General features: G+C 45.7%; 1 protein-coding gene across 3 annotated transcripts; it reads right to left on the reverse strand.

Moving 5' to 3' along the window:
* Positions 1–372: 372 nt before the first annotated feature.
* Positions 373–9575, reverse strand: Plekhf1 (pleckstrin homology and FYVE domain containing 1). 3 transcript variants are annotated; one of them, XM_078032233.1, is made up of 2 exons: positions 9421–9575; positions 373–1959 (listed from the first exon to the last, which is right to left on the reverse strand). In XM_078032233.1, exon 2 carries the CDS (start codon positions 1940–1942, stop codon positions 1103–1105), a length of 840 nt encoding a protein of 279 aa, XP_077888359.1. In that variant the 5' UTR covers positions 1943–1959; positions 9421–9575; the 3' UTR covers positions 373–1102. The 3 variants fall into 3 exon arrangements, with proteins under 3 accessions (XP_077888359.1, XP_077888362.1, XP_077888360.1); XM_078032236.1 differs by lacking the exon at positions 9421–9575 and adding an exon at positions 8612–8926; XM_078032234.1 differs by lacking the exon at positions 9421–9575 and adding an exon at positions 8405–8552.
* Between the last annotated feature and the right edge of the window lie 11047 nt (positions 9576–20622).

Below are 20622 nucleotides of genomic sequence, written 5' to 3' on the forward strand. Positions count from 1 at the left end.
GCTAGCAGCTGCACTCGGGGCTCAGTTTCCTCATTAGATGGCACCACCTCCAGTGGCCAGAGAGGAGAGTGCATGGGAGAGAGGTAGAGCCAGACAAATGGCTCCTTGTTTCCTTTAGTCCACCCACTGAGATAAGCTACACCAAAGTTTACAGAGTTATGGGCACCGGGCCATGGTCACAGCACCCAGATGGGTCTGTGTCCTTGGGGAACTCACCTGGCCAAGGTGTGGTGTGAATGTCTGTCTCTACAGGGCTGCAAGCACCCCCAGGGTGCCCAGCGAGGTAGACAGTTGTTGATTTTTGCCACCCACCCCCAGCATTGTTTTAGCCCCCAATTGAGCCATGTCTGAAACAAGGCCTTTGCAATCACGTAAGTCAGTAAACCTTTTTATTAGTAAGTCAGTCTGGATAGGGTTTCCGTCATTGCAATGGAAGAATCCTAACAGAAAACACTAATTTCATTGGCTGCAGGGAGAGATGGGGACAGGATATAAAGAACTGGAAGGAAGAAAGAAGGCAGAGTCCTTATCAGGCTGCCCTAGACAGCAGTTCTCTTGCCTGGCTTAGGTGAGTACCCACACCTGGACTGGTAGGGCCAGGTGGGCACCAGCATGCTGGTGGGCAGGCCTTGGTTTCCTGAAGGCATCCCTTAGATTCATGCTCTTCCATGGGGTAGGCTTGTCCAGGGGTGTTAGGGTGAGGTTCTGCAGCTCAGGCCTTGGTGCAGTGGACCCTCACTATCATCCTGTTTTTCCTTTGTGTTCTTTACCCCTCTCTGGTCCCTAAATGTCTGGGGCACTCCAGGTGATATAATTCAAGGGATTGTCCCGAGCTGCAGCTGTAGCATGTAGAGTTGAAAATGGCATTTATTCCTAAGAGGTCTAAGTGTTCTGGGGCTTGTTAAATGGAAAGTAGAACTGAGTGGGCCTAAAGGAATGCCAATGTCCAGCAAAAAGGCACTGGGAATCCCGAGGGAAAGAGCCATCCCTACCTCTGCCCACCATGGGGCAAGGGCCCAGGGTGCCAGGCAGCTCAGGAACTGACCTCTTAGGGGTCTGAGCAATGGAGCTGGCTTGGATGCAAAAGTTCTGCAGGCCAGGGTCAGCTGTGGAAGGCTGACCAGGAGACACCTGAAGTGTAGAACTCCACGTGGCTGGGCCAGTCACCATCCCTACTGCCCTCCCTGTCCTCATCGGAGTCATCGTCATCTCCACTGGATGCTCCACAGAAAGCCCCACCCAGGTGGGCCAGCTGTCCTGGGGAGCCCCTGTCCTGTTCTGCCTCTTCTTCCTTCCGCTTCTGGGCAGCCAGCTCTCGGTAGCAGAGGCTGCAGACCCGCAGTGGCTTAGGTGAGAGGCGTGGTAGCAGGAAGCGCTCTCGGGAGCACTCAGCACAGACCACGAAGCCACACTTGCGGCAGTGGTGGCGCCGGGTTAGGGCCGAGAAGCGTGTCTGTGTGCAGCGCATGCAGATGTCCGTGGCCTTGTCAGGGATCCAGGGTGCTGCATGCTCTGTGGTGGGCTGGCGGCCTGTGGCCAGCAGCTGCCGCCGCACACACTCCTCAATGTGACTGATCCACTCCTGGCGCTCTGTAGTGGAGGCAGCTGACACCACAAAGGACTTCTTGGCTGTCTTGATCATCCAGCGGTTCTTGGCCTGCAGGGTCTCTGGCAGTGGCTCCAGCGTCACCTCCTCCAGTGGAATAATATGCTGGCTGCGGTACTTGCGCTTGTTGAGCACGATGCTGCCATACACCAGGATGTCATTGAAGAGGAAGAAGATGCGTGGTTTGGCCTTCTTGCGGCACTCCTTGGTCAGCACGCCCTCACCTAGCAGCACCCGGCCTGGCAGGGCCAGTGGCTGCCCTGATGCCCCAAAGCAGCTCTCCACTGCTGCGATCCGCTGGCTGTTGATCTCTGTGTTGGCCAAGTGGTCCACCATCTTCTCCAGTGGCTCAGCTGTAGGAGACAGACAAGGAGGCATCAGCATGCCCAGGCATAGCTGTATTTGGGTACTGAGGATCAGAACCACACTGCTCACCCTCAACTCATCAAACCAGACAACTTATTGTCCTACTGGGCCCCAGCAAGCCCGCCTGTCTAGCCACCCAACCATAGAAACTCACCACCCCAGAAGCCAGCCCTGATATGAGGAGTATAAGAAATTATGCAGAGGTAGCTGTATATGATGGCCCATGCCTGTAATCCCAGCTGAGGAGTAGAGGCTGAGGCAGGAGGATTACAAGTCAAAGCCAGTCTCAGCAACTTTGCAAGTTTCTAAGCAACTTAGCAAGACCCTACCTCAAAATAAAAAGTAAAAAGAGGGCTGAGGATGTAGCTCAGTGGTTAAGCACTCCTGGATTCAATTCCTGGTACCAAAAAAAGAGAGAAAAAAAAGAAAGAAGAGAAAGAAAAGAAATTATCCAGAGGTGAAGGGGAATTCCCCAATAAGAGGACTATAAAGGCCAGTCAGGGATGGAAGGCAGCAATGAATGGGCTACTAAGCAGGCTACTGCTGTGGGCAATGGAGGATCAGTGCCTACTGGGGAATCTCAGAAGATAGGGTGAACATGCTTCAGTAGGGTCCACCCAGGGACAAAAGACTAAGAACCTGGGAGAGTGACCAACTCCTGTCAGCTGTTCCCAGGGCATCTGGGGCTGCCTCTCAGCTGGAAGGATGCAGATACACATACTGGAACAATGCATCCCAGGCACATCGTGTTTGGGATCCCAACCAATCACAGACCTGCAACTGCCTCATTGATTCAGGGGTGTTCAGTGGTTACCACCATTATCACAGGTATCAGGTGCTGAGTGCTTCCTCCGTGCCAAGCATGACTTTATCTCAGTTCTTATACAAACCCTAGAAGGTAGGTTACCTTTACCTTTATAGGAGGGAAACAGATTGCTAGTAAGTGGGGGGCCACATATCTGGCACCACACCCAGCCTTCCACCATGGGGTGTGAAGACCACTCGAGCCCCTGTGCTCATGCACCAAACAGTAAGTGTTGGTGGCCTGGGAGCTCATCACAGCTCCATTCACACACCTTCCCTCTGAGCCCACCAGACTTATAGCTCTGAAGACCAGCTGAATGCTGTCACTCTCTAGGCCAAGCCTTTGGTCCTGGCCTCTTGACTGAGCTATAAACATGGATTTCCTCCTGGCCATCTAATAAGTTCCTCAAATTCAGCTCAGTTTTCCCCAAAGCCTGTTGCTCTCAGCTCTTCTTCATAGTTGGAATCACCATTCACCAGTGATTCAAAATCCAAATCTAGAACTCAGTCTTTATTTTCCTTTGTACCATGAACATTCAACCCATGAGTGAGCCTCATCATCTTCACCTTGCAAATCCAGCCAAGTCAGCACACAATGCTACCACTGTGTTGACAGCAAGGTGCTATTGTCTGGAACAGACCGTACCATATCAGCTTCTTCCTGTGACCAGCTCTTAGTTCCTAAACCCCTTTCAGAAAGGTTCTCCCTGAACTCCAGTTCAGACAGCCTCTCCTCCAGCCAAGGACAGGGAACAGAAGACTGGGGTCTGAGGGTTAAATTTGGTTCACAGCCTGTTTTTATAAATAAAGTTTTATTGGAACACAACCATGCTCATTTATCCGCCATGGTCTATGGCAGCTCTCATGCTGCAATGACTGAGTTGAGTAGTGGTGATAGAGACCATATGGTTACAAAGCCTAAAATATTTACCATCTGGCCTTTTACAGAAAAAGTTCACTGATGCCATTATCATTATCATTACTATTATTATTTTGTCTCCACATCAGGACCTGGTCTTTTCTTGTCTAGTCATTAATTGCTTATGTATTTTCTGTGTCCCCCACTTAATTTTTAGCTCCATAAGAAGACTTTTCTTGTTTACTGTTGTGTCACCAATTCTTGAAAGTGTGTCCTTGCACACAGTAAGTACTCCATAAGTGAGTGGCAAATGACTCCACCTTTCTAAAGCTCCTGAAGACCACTACATGTGATTCAACTGCAGGGGAAGCAGATGAGAGCTGACCTCATATGCATGTCCTTGGCCTTGCTGATCACAAACATACTATTTCTGAGTCACCAAGCTGCAATTCTATAAGTCAGACCACCTGTGGGAATCCAGAGCAGGGCCTCAATATGGGGGCTGGAGGCATTGTGCAAGAAGAAATGCTGGGTCCCTTGAGTCATGATTTACTTGCCTCTTCAGGTCACAAGATGCCCTGAAAAGTGCTGCCCACACCACCTTATATAAGAACTGCTATTTTTAGTTTGCAAAAATAGAGGATTATCAGCGACACTCTGAGCCATCCTGCCATGACTGAGCACCAGATCCCTGGCTGATGAACAATTTTGCAAAACAAGAACCATATCTCTTAACATTCCAGAGTGCCACCTCCAAGTTCCATCAGGCTATGGGCTGGGAGTCCTGGGATGGTTTGGATAATTTCTCTACATAAGTGAGTCAGAATAGAGCAGAGGAGGGAGACTCAAAAAGGATAGTGACTACTGTGTGGCAGTGACAACTGAAGTCCCTTATGAGCAAGGTCTATCCAAACAATGAATACGCAGATCAAAATGAGCTAATGGCAACACATAAAGAGTGAAAAAAAGGAACCTTCAGAACAGTATATGTCATGGACACCAGGTGTGCAGAAGCTGCATAACATCTAAAAAGTTGTTTGACTGTTTTTTTGCCAGACATGCATAAGTTACTTTTAAAATTTTTTTAATTTATTTTTTTACTTATATATGACAGAGGAATGCATTACAATTCTTATTACACATATAGAGCACAATTTTTCATATCTCTGGTTGTATACAAATTATATTCACACCAATTCGTGTCTTTATACCTGTACTTTGGATAATAATGATCATCACATTCCACCATCATTAATAATCCCATGCCCCCTCCCTATCCCTCCAACCCCTCTGCCCTATCTAGAGTTCATCTGTTCTTCCCATGCTTCCTCTTCCTATCCCACTATTAAGCCAATCCCCAAAAAACAAATGCCGAATGTTTTCTTTAACATCTAAAAAGTTTTTAAGAAATGCATGTGAATAAAAACAGATGGTAGGGAGCCTCATTAGGATGGTTACTATTTAAAAAAAATAATAACAAGTGGTGGTGAGGATGTGAAGAAATTGGAAACCCTGTGCACTGTGGTGGGAATGCAGACTGGCGTGGCGTCTATGGAAAACAATATGGAGGTTCCTCTAGAAATTAAAAATAGAATTACCATCTGATCCAGGAATCCTACTTCTGGGTTTCTATCCAAAAGGACTGAGAGCAGAGACTTGAAGAAATATCTCACTCCCATACTCAACACCATCATTCACATTAACCAAGAAGTGGAAGCAACCCAAGTGCCCTCAGCAGATGAATGGGTAAACATAACGTGGTCCATACATATAATGGAATATTATTTGGCTTTAAAAAGGAAGGGAATTCTAATGCATGCTACTGCATGAATGAATCTGGAAGATATGAAGTGAAATAAGATAGTGATAAGATAGCAAATATTGCAAGATTCCACTTAGATGAAGTATCTAAAGTGGTCACATTGATAGACAGGGCTCATGGGCATTGTAGGAGCTTCTGATGGTCCAGAATTTCAATTTTAAAAGATAAAAAAGTTCATTTTTTTTCACAACAGTGGAAATATTTAACAGTACAGAACCACACATTTAAAAATGATTAAGATGGTAAAATGAAACCAAGGCCAGGAGAAAGTGACCTTGGGGAAGGGGATCTAGATGTGACCAGGAATGGGGTGGGGGTGTCCTCACATAGGATTTCACCTTTATCTGTGTTTTATTTATTTTGTTAGAAAAAGGCAGCAACAAATGTGATGAAATCCAATACCCATCAATTCCAGAAAGTAAAACCATTTCTTTTTTTTTTTTCATTTTAATCTTAAAGTCCTTCAAAAGAATAAAATCACAGGACAGCATCTGGATCAAGTTCTGGGCTCTACAGGCTGGAGACAGGGAGTGGAGCCAGGCAGGCCTCTCAACGGGACACTAGGCTGAGTCTGGCAAGGAGATGGCACAGCATGGGAACCTGGGCATCTGTGGGAGATGCCAGGAGCCCTGAAGAAGGAAGACCACGTTTCCCCCCAGTACCCTGGTGTGTCAAGAAGCCTGGTGCCAGCAGAACCCTGCCACCGCTCTAGAACAAAGCCTAGCACATTCAGCATGGAGTCAGAGTGGCTCTGAGATTGGAGGACAGGAGGCTCTTACCCAGCCCTGTGGGGATTGGTGCACTCCAGAGGCTGGCTTGCCCAGGTCCACCTCCCACAGACACAGCCCACAGAGGAAGTGAAGAGCAGTACTCGGGGAGGGCAGAGCTGTGGGCGGAGGTGTCTAGCTGCTGGCAGCAAAATGTGGGCCACGAAAGGCAGGATTATCTGGTGCTGAAGAAAGGGGCCTGGGCCCTAGCTGTCCTGTCCCCACACACTGAACACAGCAGCCAGAGGGGTCTCATGCCCCTCTCCTCTGTGAGCCTACAGAGGGTCTGAGGCTGGGCAGGGACCAGGCACACAATGTCCTCTCTGGTGGCTCCCCAACATTTGCCACCCTCCTGATGCAACCTGAGCTTCATGCACTGGTTAGATGTGGCCTGAAGGCTTTTCTTGGTAAATAGGCAGCCCTGAGTCAGATGGGAAATCCTCTTTTATATTGTTCTTGCCAGAGAAGTAAACCACCCTCAGGATAGAGGAGGAGAGAGCTGAGTCCTGTCCCATTCACTTAGGACAAGTCGGCCTCAGGAAGACAATGAAAATGGACCCTTCTGGCAGCATCTGGGCCTTGGAAAATACTTGTGCCAACCCCAGCTTGGCACCCAGGCCACTGACAGAGGGACTGACACTGCTGCAGGGTCAGGGAGTCTGGTAGACAGGGAAATGAGCAGGCCCACATCGTCCCTGGAGGTTCAGAAGGGCGGGGGCTCTGGGCTCTGTGATCCCACCACTTTAACAAGGGCTGAAGGTGCTCACAGTGAGTGCTAGGCTTGGGAGCCACATCCTGAGAGTCACAGGATGGCTGTGGATTCTGTGTGGCTAGCGCTCTGTGCATGACAGTTGAAGAGTGATGAGAAATCTAAAATGGGGAACTGAAAATCCATACCAAATCTGGTCCTCTGGCAGCTTTTCCAAATACAGTTGTTTTAGAACACAGCCATGTGCAACACACTGTATGGCTTGCAAAACCTAAAAATATTTACTGTCTGGACCTTTACAGAAAAGATTTGCTTCTCTCTAATTTATACCACCACATACTATAAAATGCATAACATACCTACTCTAAGGGTCTACCCGACAAACCTCACTGGGTTCTGTCCTGATGGAACCCGTCTTCTCCTATTGCCCACTTGGGATATAGTTTTTGAGATTACTGAGAGATGTCTGAGGGCCCGAAACCTTAGAAAGTAGTAGCCTTTTGGTCTTTCTCTGGGCTTCCTGACTGGGGCCCCACTTTCCCTCCAGGGACCTCAGCCCCAGTCAGGCCCACCCCACCTGACATTACTTTGTGATGTTTCCTGATATCTTACAAGTGCCATGCACTATACTAGGCATCCCTTATAGCAGGGAGTTAGGGACCAGGCCCTTCAATAACGTACTTCCTGGTGGGGAAGCCAGACTAGAAGTGACTCCACAAGGTGTTTTCTGAGAGCCAGTGCTAAGTGCTATGCAGAAAAGGTTCTGCAGAGGGACTGGGGCAGGTGGGGATTAGGAAAGATCTATGAGGAAGTTACCTCACAGCAACCTGAATATAAGGAAGAAGCCAGTCAAAGTCAAAGATCTGAGAAGAGTTTTCTAGTTATAGGAAACAGCTCAAGGTGGAGAGTAAGGGAGCCACAGAGGAAGAAGCAATGGGGCCAGGGTGAAATGTAAGGTCGCAGGGGCTGGCAGGGGCCAGCAGGGGTCATCCTGCAGGCCTACCGATCAAGGTGAGGATTTGATTTTTCTCCAAGGGCATGAGGGGAGGCCCAAGAGCCAAGTTTCCTCTCCTTCCAGAGGGGCTGCCCCTCAGCTTTGTCCAGCCCTGTGCTTTCTAGAAAGTTCTCCAGGAAAAGACTAGTAATAAGGAAAATGAACTGAAGGTGCCGTTTACGCAGTGCCCACAGCTTGCCAAGCACAAGTTAAGCACATTACATGTATTATCTTATTTAATCCTCACAAAAGGCCAGTCAGAGAAGTACCACCCAGTGATACTACCATCACTACCCAAAGTCCTTGTGAGTGGCCAGGGAGCTCGAATTAAAAAGTGGCCAAAACAGCCCTGAACTGCTGAAGGGTGCTTTCAATCAAGACAGAATCAGAAATCCTGAAGTCCAGAGACTGGGGCTCCTCTCCAGATGCCTGACTTTTCCATTCTCAACACACACACACACACACACACACACACACCTGAAAAGGTTCATCAGCTTGGTTGGGTTGTCCTACCCTCCAGGTCGCACTGGCAAAACCCCCTTCCTTCCTTGGGACGGGTCGGTTTGCAGAGGTCCCTTTGCTCTGCTGTGCTGCCTTGTCCCTGTCTTGGCAGCCCTGGTAGGATAGGCCGGATGCAGGCTGAAGTCAGCCATCTCAGCTGACACAAACGTCAGTGGGAATTACCTGCCAAGCAGAGGCTGACCCCAGTACTAGTCCTTCCACCATCTTGACCTCCACCCTCGGGCTGGTGAGATAACAGCTTTGTTCAAATTCCAAAAGCCTTTCCCTCCAGGCAGTGGAGAAAAAGTTCCAGGGTGACTCCAAATTTCAGTTTTCCCACCTGCAAAGAGGGCTGGTGACACATCTCCCCTATCCTTCACGGGTTCTACAGAAAGGAAAGCAGACTCCCCAGGCCATTTCTGCCTCTGTGGGTCTGCCTCAATAACTTCCTTTGACAATTCCCACCAAGAGTCACAAACTCAAACCCGTCAGGGGCCAGCTGTCTCCTAAATATGAGGCCAGCGAGGACCCGGACCGTCTGGAAAGCACTGTCACTCTGCTCTCCTCCCATCCCACCCCGACGTCCACCCCTGTAGCAGTCCCAGCCACGTCTCCCGAACCCTCAGATCGAGGTCAAGAAGTGCAGTCGCAAAGGCGGCTTGAGGACACGACTTCGCAAAACATTACCAGACCGAGATTTCCTGCAATACCAGGGTGCGCTGGGACGCCCCAACTCTCATGCCTCCCGCAACGCCGCCTCCCCCCCACCCGTACCCTACCTGCCCTCACCCTCAACTGTGGAGAGGCTACAAGCCCTGCCCTGCAAGCAACAGTGAGCCTCTGCTCCAGGCCAGAGTCCGAGGAGCCCTGGATGCGCGCCGTGCCCCGCCCGCTTAAGCCCCGGGAATCAAACAGCGTGAAGGCGACTGGAGGAAAGAAAGCCCACCTACTCCGCAAGCCATAACCGGGCCGGGGTTTGGGTGAAGGCTTACCTCCTCGGCCCGGGGCTCCGCGCGCCCCACACCCCGCGCCCTGCAGCGAGATGGCCCAGCAGCCCGGCCCGCCAGTCCCCTCTCTGCGGTTGGGTTGGGCTGGCCAGCTCCGGCCAATTGCCGCGCTGCCCACGCCTCGGCGTTCCAACTCCCTTGACACGCCCTCCCGCGGGCAGCTCGACCTATCGGAGCCACGGAGCACAGACGAGGGCGGAGCCAGCGCGAGTCTCCGAGAAATGTGTGCAACTTTATCTGCGGTCAGCGCTAGCGGCAGGCAGGTCCTGGGGGCCGGCTTCCCTGTTTGCACCCCACTTCATCAGTTTCCCTTTCTTCGTGTCGCCTCGCTCCACACTCAGACAGCTGGCACCCTGCTGGAGACTCAGTCCAGGGCTTCCCCGCCCGGATGTAGAGGGTCCCTCATCGCTGGGTAATGAGGGATGGGACACTGGTGGCACGAATGAGTGAGAAGCTCGATTGGGCAATATCATGATGCCGCTGGTCGCCCTCTGCGCTTCGAAGCTTGTATATAGTCGTCTTTCCCCAGTAACCCTGAGAGATGACCATAATATTAAAAACCAGCAGCATTTAAAAAAATTTAACTTTTTTTCTAGTGGGAAATTTCAAACACCGAAGGAAGGAATGGTGGTCTCCGTGTACCCATCACACGCAGCTGAACGTTAGCAAGTTAGGCCACTCCTTGTTTATCCCGCTTCCTGGCCTCTGCAGACACTCAAAATGAAATGACAAGGCCTCAAGAGGCACGTCTCTCAGCCTGCTGGTGGCCTCCTCCCAACTCACCCCTCCTACTGGCTTCTTCCAGTTCCTCAGAGCCTCAGGGTTCTCCCACCTCCAAGGCCCTTTGCGCTTCCTCTGCCTCTATCAGGTCTTACTTCAAACTGGCACCTCCTCAGAGAAGCTTCCCTGGCTCCCAGCGCAGTTCCTTGCTTCACCCATTACCGTCCACTACCTCAGGTAGTTGTCTGTGTGTGTTTATTTTGTTGTTGTTGTTGTTTTCCCTAACCTGAAGTCATGTTTGGGGGTCACTTGTTTACATGTTTGTGGACTGTCTTCCCTACCTGGCTATGAGCCCCAGGGACACCTTGTTCACTCCTCTCTCCGGGGCTGAGATTCAGCCCTTAGTTGGAAGGCTCAATGTCCGTTCTTTCCCTCTAGTTTGTGTTGTCAAATAAGACAGAGCCTAGGCACCTGGAAGAAGAGCAAGAGGTGACAGTTGGAGAAAGAGCTGATCTGGCTCCAGGACCTTGGTGCGTGGCCAGACTCTCTTCTCAGCTGGGCCTCCAACCTTGAGGGCAGCTAGCAGGCAGGAGCAAGGTGCCCAGCTCTCCCTGGAGATCTGGGTGAGGCTGTGAGGGAGGCTCAGTGCTGCCCAGAGAAGGGAAACTGGGGAGGGGAGGAAGAGGGAGGAGGTCAAGAGAAAGAGGAGGAAAGGAGGTGATAAGCAAGTGAGAAAGCCACCAGCTGTGGCCTTGGAGAGCTCCCTCATTGATCCCCTGCCCTCCATCCTTGCCATTACCTTCATCAGCAAGTGCAGCCTGTACTGAGCATCCAAAAGAAGCCGTAGCGTTGTAGGTAGACCATGGGATGATCGTGATCCAATAACCTTTCTTTCTGTCCTGCAAAAATATTTAAACATTTTAAAATTCATTGCCATTTCATATTGGTAGAGTTCACATAAAAATTAGGATTTCCATCTTCTCTAAAATGAGAGGGTTTAAAAATGCTGGTTGTCATCTCCATAGCAAGCTGTCCCCAGATGGGGTTTGTGTTCCCCCATCCACAACAGTCCTACCAACCTCTGTGGTTTCCCCCTCGGCCTGCTCTACCCACTCATGTACTCCCTGTGAATAAGCATTTGAATTCATGAGTCCTAGTGATGTAGCTGGACCTGTCCACCATGCAGAGGAGAAAGAGACAATGTCTGAAACCCTTCAGCCTGGGTTATAACCAGGAGGGTAGCTGGGACATTGAAACACGAGGATGTGCTGTCCCAAATATACACACTGCTTGTGTGGAGGGGACTTCAGGCTAGCCTTCGAGGCCATGCTGGAGGGCTGCCTCGGTGCTCAGATTCCCCACCTCCCTTGCAAGGGAAGGGTGTCCTTAGGGAGAGGTGAAGGTGCCTGGGGTGGAGGTGGCCATGAGAATAGAGGGAGTTGGTCCCTTGTGAAGACAGGGCTACCTTGTTTATAATGGTATGTGGCACCTAACACTGTGCCTGCCACAGAGGGAGTGTCTAGAAAAGGCAAGCTTTTCATGATTCTGGAAAACTAGAGGGAAGGTGCATACCTGTTGGTCCTGGAGTCAGGAGACCCCTCATTAGTGGTTCAGGGCCCACTGGGGCCTCAGTCTCCTCATCTATCCTCCTTTCCAACTGACATTCTGTGGATCTGAGTGGAGTTCTGGGAAATCCCCTGGAGGCAGCATAAACGGATCCTGCAGCTGTCCACCCTCTTCCCAACGGGGACTGGCTATGGGTGGGGAGACCTGGGTGGAGGGCCTTGCTCCTACAAATAAGAGGAAAAACTTGTGACTCAGGGAAAGGCAGAAGTTGAGTCAGCCAAGCCACAAGCTACGGAAAAAATGAGATTTCCTGGAGCTTTTTTTTTTTTTTTTTTTTTTTTTTACTCCTCTGGTAAGAAGCTCTTTCAGAGGAAAAGCTGGCCTCCAAGCTGTGGCAACTGAAGTTTCACGAAAGCACTTCACGAGGCTCAGGATTCTCAGCTTGGGAGTTTTGGCAACCCCATCTGTGAGAAATGCCAGGAATTTTTATTGCATTGTTTATTAGGTTCTGTCTATGTGCCAAGCACTGTGTGCTGAACACTTTATAGCATTGTGTCTCTCCCCACCTTCAACCTGTTCACCCAGCTTTCAGTTTAAGAAACAAACACAAAAGTATTTGGGGGGGGGAGTGAAGTTTCAAAACTAAGACAAATGTTTCAGCAAGAGAGAAAAAAACGAATGGGACTAAATATTAACAATTGGTAAGTCTAGGTCAGGCATTGGCAAACGTATTTTACGAAGGGCCAAAAAAGTATTTTGGGCTTAGAAAACCAGGGTCTCTGACAACTACTCAATTCTTATTACAGATAAAAAGCAGTGCATCAACAAGTGGGTAACTTTTATTGAGGGACCCTGATACTTGAATTTCCTATAAAGTTCATGTGTTATGAAACATTTTTCCTTTTTTAAAAATTGTTTTCCATCTACTTAGAAATGCAAAAACCACTCACGGGTTACACAAAAAACAGGCCTCAGACTGGTGCTTGCCAAACCCTCATCTCTGGCTGTTCATTCCTTGCAACTTTTCAGTTGGCTTGAAAAATTTCAAAACAAAAAGTTGGTTGGGTGGGGGAGTTAACAGAGGTCCCACTGTTTATAACAAGCAGATCTTGAAGTTGACTCTAAATATGTTTGATTCCCAGACTACTCTCTGCTGCCTTCTTGATCAATCATAGATTGAGACCCTGAGTCTCAAAGCCATTAAAATGTGGGATTTGGGAAAATTTCTGTTGAAATGGTTAAGAAGATGAGCTTTAAAGGAGGAAATCCTGAGAAAACTGCAAAACAGATGGGAAAACTGGGATTTCAAAAGAAAATCTTGAGCAAGGAATTGCTAAAGGGGTACACTGTATTAATTTGAAAGCCAGATTGCAACTACCCTCTCCCAAGACCTTGAAACTGCAGACTTCCCCTCCCCCACCCACCCCGTCTTCTTGCAATGTCAACATTTATTCCTTTCTCTGTGTGCTTGTCCTGTGTTTATCATTGCAACTGTCTGCACATCCTTTTCATGTTTGTGGCCATTTCCCATCATGAATTTCCCCCTTGAGACTCTAACCAGGTCAAAGGGGGAACAAGAAAACAGAAAAGAACGCTTTTTAAAAAATGCCCCAGATGGATGAAATAAACATTGCAGGAAAATATGACCTTCAGAGTGTATTAGACACATCTAATTTCTCAAATAGAGGGATCTTTGACAGCACTGGTTTGACCAAATTCCACCTGGCTTATTCATTCATTCAACAATTGGTCACTGTGCCTTTGGTGCCTCTGCCTAAATAATAGATGAATGAGGCCGTCTCTGTCCTTGGGTAGGAAATTCACAGTTGAACAGGGGCAAACCCATGAACACATATTTACCCTTAAGAATCGACAGCACTATTATAGTTTGGATATTAAGTGTCCCCCAAATGCTCCCGTGTTAATGCAGGAGGTGAAATGATTACTTTGTGAAAATTCTATTCTAATCAGTGATTAGTTTATTTGATGGGATTAATGACTTGAATGGATTGCTAGGTGGTGACTATAGGCAGGTGGGCATGGCTAGAGGAAGTGGATCACTGGAGGTTTATATGCCTTGGGGATTATATATTTTGTCCCTGGTTCCTGTGCTGTCTGTCTGCTTCCTGGCTACCACGAGGTGAGCATGCCTGGCTATGATGGCCACCATGCTGTTCTGTCTCATCTTGGGTCCAGAAGCAATGGAGTTGGCCAACCATGGTCTGAACCTCTGAAATCATGAGCTCAAAATAAATTTTTCCTCCACTAAGTTGTTTTTGTCAGGTACTTTGATTATATCCATGGAAAAGTGACTAACAAAGAGCTTGTTCTGAGTAGAGGGCAGGGATCCTCTCAGAAGAGATCTGTCCTGGTTGGATAATACATCTTAGAGAATCACGCCAGCATTGGAGAGACAATCAGGGGTACCTGACTGGCAAAGAACTCCTAACCTGCTATCTTTAAAGAAAGAACAAGGATTGTAGGGGCCAGGCACAAGCAAGTTCAGGAGAGAAAAAGGCTCAGCACACAGTGGGCGTGAGGGCCAGGGGAAGCTCTCTAGTCGAGGAATGGTGCTGGGTTGGCTGTCAAAAGGCTTCAAAGGACAGGGATGAGTGATATTTTATTTTAAGTTCCTTGCTGAATTTCTTAGGGAATGCCTAGCATTTGGGATATTAACCCAAAGATTTCATGAATCTGTTCCCTTGCTGTTGAGAGCATAAACTATTTCTTCTTTGGAGGACAACATGGCAATACATATTACATCATATGCACAGACCCAAGGCTGGGTCTATAGCTCAGCTGGTAGGCTGCTTGCCTTGCATGCACAAGGCCCTGGGTTTGATCCCCAGCACCATAAATAAATAAATACACAGACCCTTCTGTCCAGCTAGTCCACTTCTAGGAATGTACTCTTAAACCTATATACATTCATTCATTACAGAGCATTGCTTACAGGAGAGAGACAACCCAAATAACCATTAATGGGAGATGGTTAAATAAATTATGGCACATCTATACAGGGAAATGGTCTACCATCGTTAACTAAAGAAAGGAATCTTTATTCCTGATGTGAAAGAATTTCTAAGATATTGAATAAAAATATAAGCTACATTAGTGTATGTGATTGTGTGTGTGTGTGTGTGTGTGTGTGTGTTTCTGCCAATAAAATATTGCTGGAAGAATTCTCAAGAAGTGGGTAATAGTTCTTTCTCTGAAACGGAAAAGGAGTGACCTGGGCTATGAATAGGAGATTCACATTTCACTGTATACCTCTGTGATTTTTGTGACCTAGCTTATCACACAGAATAGGATTAATCCGGGTAATCAATAGGCTGTTATGAAAATGACGGGGTGAAACTTTTAAGGCTAGGTCATGAAAGACTTTGTGCTTCTGCCTGTTCTCCTGGCTCCGAGGGGAGCCTGTGGCTTGGTCATGAGAATGGACCAGCAGCCCTAAAGAGAGGCCCACATGGGAGAAACTCAGGTCTCCTGCCAACGGCCAGTGCCAAGTTGTCAGCTAAGTGAGTGGACCGCCTTAGAAGATCATCCAGCCCCAGAAAGCCCTGGTGACTGCCACCCAAGCCAACATCTTAACTACGACCTCATGAGATACCCTGTGGTAGAGCCATCCAGCTATGCCTCTCCCAAGTTTCTGATCCACAGAAATCATGTGCTATTACAAATGCTTATTATTCCATGTCACTGAATTTTAAGGTAATTTGTTAGGCATCAACAGATACTAATACAACTCTTTCTATTTCCTCATAGTCTCTCTGTCCGCCATTGTCACACCCCTTTTGCATTTGTACATATTTAAATAATGCTGCTATTGTTCATAATTACAATATTAATCTGATACATATTATGACTTTGAGTGATTGAAATTTGAGAATATTACATCTGGGTAGATGTGGGGTGAAGAGATGGGATTCACTGCATAAGCAATGATCCCTGGTTTAGCTAAGGAGGGATTCCACCTAAGTAGGAAAAGAAATGGGGAAGTGACTTCCAGATCTGTGGGTTGGAGGGCACCTGTACAGGTCTCCCAAAGGCCTTAGGCACAATTTTAAACTAGCTGCTTGCAGGCCCATAGACCCCTTTTTGTTTGGCCAGCCCAGTGGATTTTCAAAACTGAACTTGACACTCATCAGAATTGCTGACATTGTAAATATTGGTGATACCAAGCGTTGACACAGAGCAACTCCAATACATTGCTGGAGAATATATAAATTGACAATTTACTGGAAACCCGTTTGGTAGTGTCCACTAAAGCTAAACACACACTATCTTATGGCCCATAAATTCTGCTCCTAAGAGTAGGAATCCAAGAGAAAAAGGTCACATGTTCAGCACAATACATGTGCAAGAATGCCCATAAAACCTTACTTACAATATCTAAATTAAACCCGACTCAAATGTTCACCAGTAATATAATGGGTAACTAAATAGCCGTGTAAAATAAAAGTACCCCCCCCCCTCACCAAATCTGAGCTTGAGTGCTATTAAAGGGCACATTCACCCATCTCCTCATGGTTCCCTCTGTCCCCAATTGTCACATCCCTTGACTGCCTGGCCTGGGGTCTCTGAAGGTAGTTTCCATTTCCTGTAAGAGGTACCCTGTATGATGTTTCCTCTTTTCCCCTGAACTGGGGCCTGTGTGTTTTCCCCTAAGAATCCCTGGAGTCTGGGCTAGGGTCAGAGAAGGGCATATACCATTACTGGGATTTTCTCCCCTACACTGTGCCCAGTCCCCTGACTGGCAGCAGGTGTGAAAATTCAGCCCCTCACCCAGCTGTGGAAGCATGGCTGACTGCCTTTCTGGATCCATGCCCAAGTTCATGCCAAGGCCCTACTTTTTGCAGGCTGCTCCCAGTTAGAGTCTGAGCATGGCAGGGAGCTAATTCTGGTGCACTGGCATCTATGAACAACCATTGGCCTGGATAATACATTCTTAGAATTGCACTGCAGCTTGAGACTTTTCCTACAGAATTCTTCTTTCTTCCTCTCTTTCCAGATTTCAGACTGGCATGGCATGAGTGTACTCTGTATACTCTTAATATCCAGATATATTTTCTGGCTACTTTGCCCCTCAAGAGTGTCCCTCCATAAATCTTCTGCATGTCTGATCCTGTCTGCTTCTTGGGTGACCCACCCAGGACACAGAAGTACCTTCTCCCACCTCTCAAGACCTCAATCTTTAGACACCTTCAACTCTCTATATACTCTACCTCTGCTCTTCCCTCCCTTGCTTCCTGTCTCCCAAACCCTCATTTCTCTCCCTTTCTCCAACTGAGGTGACGGAAGAGCTTTAATTCACCATTGCTTCACATATTAGAGAAATTTTTCCAGAGAAGAAAACAATCATCTCCTTGATGTATTTAAAATTTAGAAAATGAATATTATTTAAAAATGAATACTAGAATCTGAGGTCAGACTGTCCCTTAAAAAAAAAAAGAATATCATGGGGTCAGAGTTGTAGCTTAGTGGTTGAGCATTTGCCTTGCATGTGTGAGGCACTGGGTTTGAGCTTCAGTATCACATAAAAATAAGTAAATAAAATAAAGGTATTGTGTCCAACTACAACTAAAAAATAAATATTTTAAAATAAACAAATAAACAAAGATATTGTGTCCACCTACAACTAAAAAAAAAAAGAAATTAAAAAAAGAACATCAGCTTTTTAGCCAGAGAAGTTGGGGTTTGTGGGGGTGCACAATCTCACTTTGAAAGTTTGACAGCTTACTGTGTTTTGGGAAATTGTAATAGGAGTGGTAAAAAGGAGATTTTGGGTGCTGGTCAAAGTGAAGTAAACCTCCTGAAATATACCTATATATTTCATGATTACAACTAAAACTCTTGGCCAAAAAAATTAAAAAGTAATCATCCAAGGACTTTGAAAACTACAAGGCTCAGAATTGGATATGGAACACAATATTCAAAGTATCCAGGTCACAATCCAAAGTTACTGAACATATAAGGACCCAGGAAAATGTGACTAATTCGTAAGGAAAAGACAATCAACCAATGCCAACCCCAAGATGACCCAAATGTTGGAATCACCAAGCACTTTTCAGCAACTATATTTTTTTTGCCATTTTTCATAGGATAAAAGAAAAACACCAGAAATGAATGGAAAGTCCTCAAATCTCATCTTCTACCTTAAGAAATGAAAAACAAGAGCAAATGAAGCCCAAATCAATCAAAAGATAGGAAATAATAATAATAATAATAATAATACAAGAACAAAATGAGTAAAATTGGCAAATTTCAAAAAATTGGACAAATCCAAAATGAGTTTTTTTGAAAAGGTCAATAAACTTGATATGCTTCTATGGGGAGGATACATAAATGACCAGTATCAGAATGCAAGAGGGAATATCACTACAGACCTATAGACATTAATAAGATAATAAGGGAATCTTATCTATGCTCATAAAACTGTCAATGTAGATGATAAAGACCAATTTCTTGAAAAACACAAACTAAAATTTACTTAAGAAAAGGACCAGGAACTGTGGCACATGCCTGTAGTCCTAGCTACAGGGAGGCTGAGGCAAGAAGATTGCAAGTTCAAGGCTGGCTTCAGCAACTTAGACCCTGTCTTAAAATTAAATACATAAATAAATAATGGCTAGGGGTGAAGCTCAGTGGTAGAGCACTTTCTTAGCATGTACAAGGCCCTGTGTTCAACCCTCAGGACACACACTTGTGCATACACACACACTTGCGCATACACATACACACACACACACACACACAAATATAACCTGAAAACTACTACAACTGTTAAAAAAATTTTTACTTTGTAGTCAATAACTTTCCAATTGAGAAAATTCCATAATGCCAGATGGCGATGGTAATGATGTCAGTCATCAATGCAAAAATACAAAAAAGGAAAAATAATACCAATCCCACGAAATTTCTTTCAGAAAATTTTATAAGACCAGAATATTCTAATACCATAAATAGAAAAGGATGGTATAAGAGAACTACAGAAAAATATCCCTCATCAATATAGATATGAAACACTCAACAGAATATTAGCATCCAATATTCTGCAATATATTTTTTAAAAAATAACAACACATTCAGACCAAGTAGGATTCATCCCAGGAATTCAAAGCAGATTCAACAATAAAATAATCAATCAATGTAATTCATTGTATTGATAGACTAAACATTTTCTAGAAATCCTAGCTAGTATAAGAAGCAAGAAAAACAAACAAAAGGCATACAAATTGAAAAGAAAAATAAATCTTTCTCTGTTCTCTTATGACGTGAGAGTCTGCATAGAAAAATCTCAAAGTATCTATATCTCCCATTGCTCACAGGATTAAGATCCATATGCAAACATCAGTTATATTTCGATATACTAGCAATGAAAAACTGGGAATCAAAAAATTTTAAAACAGTACAATTTACAATAGTATCAAAAGATGAAATGCTTTGATATGCCTAACAAAACACACTCTGGGTTTGTATGCTGAAAACTACAAAACATTGATAAAAGATATCAAAGAATAGCTAAATAAATGAAGAGCTATAATACATTTATGGATTAGAAGACTCGATATTGCTAAAATTTATATGCTCTCCAACTTCATCTGTATATTCAATAAAATTTAACCATCAAAGTTCCAGAAAATATTTTCCTAAATATTATCAACCAGTTAATTCTAAAATTAACACAAAAAGACAAAGGAAGTAGAATCATTAAAACATGTCAAAGAAGAACAAAGGAAGAGCACTCATACTACTTTTGCTGTAGAGTCGTAGTCACAGAAACAGTGTGGTATTGCCAAAAACATACACACATCTATCAATAGAACAGGACAGAGACCAAAGACACATGAATATGATCAATTAACTTTAACAAGGGCGCACACACTATTAACGGAGGAAGGACAGTATTTTTAACAAATGATTTTGTAATAATTAATTGCATGTGCAGATGCAAAGAAGTGAACCTTGACCTATTATGTCATACCTTATACAAAAATTAGCTCTAAATGGCCGGGTGCATAGTGCATGCCTGGAACCCTAGCAGCTCAGGAGAAGGAGGCAGGAGAATTGTGAGTCCAAGTCAGTTCCAGCAAAAGCAAGGCACTGAGCAACTCAGTGAGACCCTGTCTCTAAATAAATAAAAAGCAGGGCTGGGGATGTGGCTCAGTGGGTGAGTGCTCATGAGTTCAATCCCCAGTACCAAAAACAAAACAAAACAAAAATTATTAGCTCTAAATGGATCATAAGGTGATATAGCTCAGTGGTAGAATATTTGCCTCAAGTGCATGAGGCACTCGGTTCAATCCCCAACATTAAAAGAAAAAGAAACAACAACAAAAAAAGATTATTGACTTAAATCTAAAACATTGAACTATAAAATTTACTGGAGGAAATCTTTGTGAAACTCAGCATGGATTTATTCATAAAAATCGAAAAATCGGAAATGACCCAAATGTCCTGTAATTGGCGAATGGATGGACAAAATAGACTCTATCCATACAATGAAATAAAAAAGGCCTCGGCGAGAGCAAGGAACAAATTATTGGAAGACCCAGCAACAAGGATCAGTCTCGTACATCATGTTAAAAGAAAGACACCAGACGCCAAGGGCTGCATACACTGTGTTTATGTTTAATTGTCATTCTTCATGCAAAGATGGAGGACAGTCCTGAGGTTGCCTCTGGTTAGGAAAGGGAAGCTACAGAGGGCAACACAGGGAGAGTTTGGAGAATGATGGAAACTGTAGCCATTTAAAATGTATTCTTTTCTTTCAAGGTTTGATACTTTCAGTCTGTGATATAAACTGAGGATAGAGAGATGATGGGGAAAAGGACACACAAAATTTATTACATGCCTAAGGCAAAGAGGGATAAGATAGCTGACCCCTGTAGAGAGCTG

This window comes from Ictidomys tridecemlineatus, chromosome 15, assembly GCF_052094955.1.
Source record: "Ictidomys tridecemlineatus isolate mIctTri1 chromosome 15, mIctTri1.hap1, whole genome shotgun sequence".
Taxonomy (NCBI): Eukaryota; Metazoa; Chordata; class Mammalia; order Rodentia; family Sciuridae; genus Ictidomys; species Ictidomys tridecemlineatus.